The sequence below is a fragment of the Eimeria tenella genome, genomic scaffold (genome assembly GCF_000499545.2).
Source record: "Eimeria tenella Houghton genomic scaffold, Eth_scaff3275, whole genome shotgun sequence".
NCBI lineage: Eukaryota > Apicomplexa > Conoidasida > Eucoccidiorida > Eimeriidae > Eimeria > Eimeria tenella.
In genome coordinates this window covers 1166-2281 of record NW_013543107.1, presented here as the reverse complement: position 1 = coordinate 2281, position 1116 = coordinate 1166, and the positions used below count along the sequence as shown (strand labels likewise).

Genomic DNA, 1116 nt, shown 5'->3' with positions numbered 1-1116 from the left:
CCTCCTTTCCTGCTGCTGCTGCTGCTGCTGCTGCTGCTGCAGGCTGCTGCTGTCGTCTCCCTCTTCGCTTCCTGCTGCTTATGTGTCTCTTGCTGAAAAGGGAGACAACAGAAAAGTGGACATGCTCGTTAAAGACATTTACGGAGGCAACTACGCAGCCATCGGTCAGGGTTTAGGGTTTAGGGTTTAGGGTTTAGGGTTTAGGGTTTAGGGTTGCGTAGAGGCAGCTGGGTACTGGAGGGTTTAGGGTTTAGGGGCTAGGGTTTAGGGTTCCGTAGACGGGGCTCGGTGCTCAGGGTTTGGGGGATCTGGGCTTTAGGGTTTAGGGTTTAGGGTTTAGGGTTTAGGGTTTAGGGTTTGTGATGTGCAGGACTGAAGGGAGACACCATTGCTTCGACTTTTGGCAAGATGCAGCATGCAAAGCTCAGGCAGCACAGAAGCCACTGCTGCAGCAGCAGCATAATCTCTCCTCCTGCTCCTGCTCCTGCTGCTGCTGCAGCACCCGCTGCTGCTGCAGCACCCCGTACTGCTGCATCACCTGCTGTGGCTGCGTGTCCCGCTGCAGCTGCTGTATCACCCGCTGCAGCTGCTGCACCCGCTGTTGCTGCATCACCTGCTGCAGCTGCTGCACCCGCTGCTGCTGCATCACCTGCTGCAGCTGCCGCGCCCGCTGCTGCTGCACCACCCGCTGCAGCTGCTGCACCCGCTGCTGCTGCACCACCCGCTGCAGCTGCTGCACCCGCTGCTGCTGCAGTAGCAGGTGCTTTGGAGGGGACTGCAGCAGCAGCAGCAGCAGCTGGGGAGAGAGTGGAAGACGCAGCAGCTAAGAGCGAGCCAACGTCGAAGCTGCTGGACTGCAGCAGCAGCGGCAGCAGCAGCAGCAGCAGAGGTGTAGATAGCGTTGCGGCTGGGTGCCCAGCAGCAGCAGCGGCAGAGTGCTCTTGCAGCAGCAGGAGCTGCTGCTGCTGCTGCTGCTGCACAAACGACGGAGACTGCTGCTGCTGCAGCAGCAGCAACTGCGACGAGTTCAGCGACTGCAGCAGCTTGCTAGACCATCCGACGCACATTGAGTTTATGTGCAGCGACGAGGAAGCAGCAAGAGAAGAGAGCTGCTGC

At 59.7% G+C, this 1116-nt stretch overlaps 1 protein-coding gene across 1 annotated transcript in view; it reads left to right on the top strand.

Annotated features, from left to right (window-relative positions):
• Window positions 1-42: 42 nt before the first annotated feature.
• The window catches only part of ETH_00036630 (uncharacterized protein), a gene marked incomplete at both ends in the record, with an annotated part of 1299 nt that continues 225 nt past the window's right edge, over window positions 43-1116 (top strand). Inside the window, 2 exons of the mRNA XM_013376245.1 lie at window positions 43-164; window positions 371-1116. Of these exons, the coding sequence (XP_013231699.1) occupies window positions 43-164; window positions 371-1116 (868 nt within the window). The remainder of the gene's footprint in view (window positions 165-370) is intronic.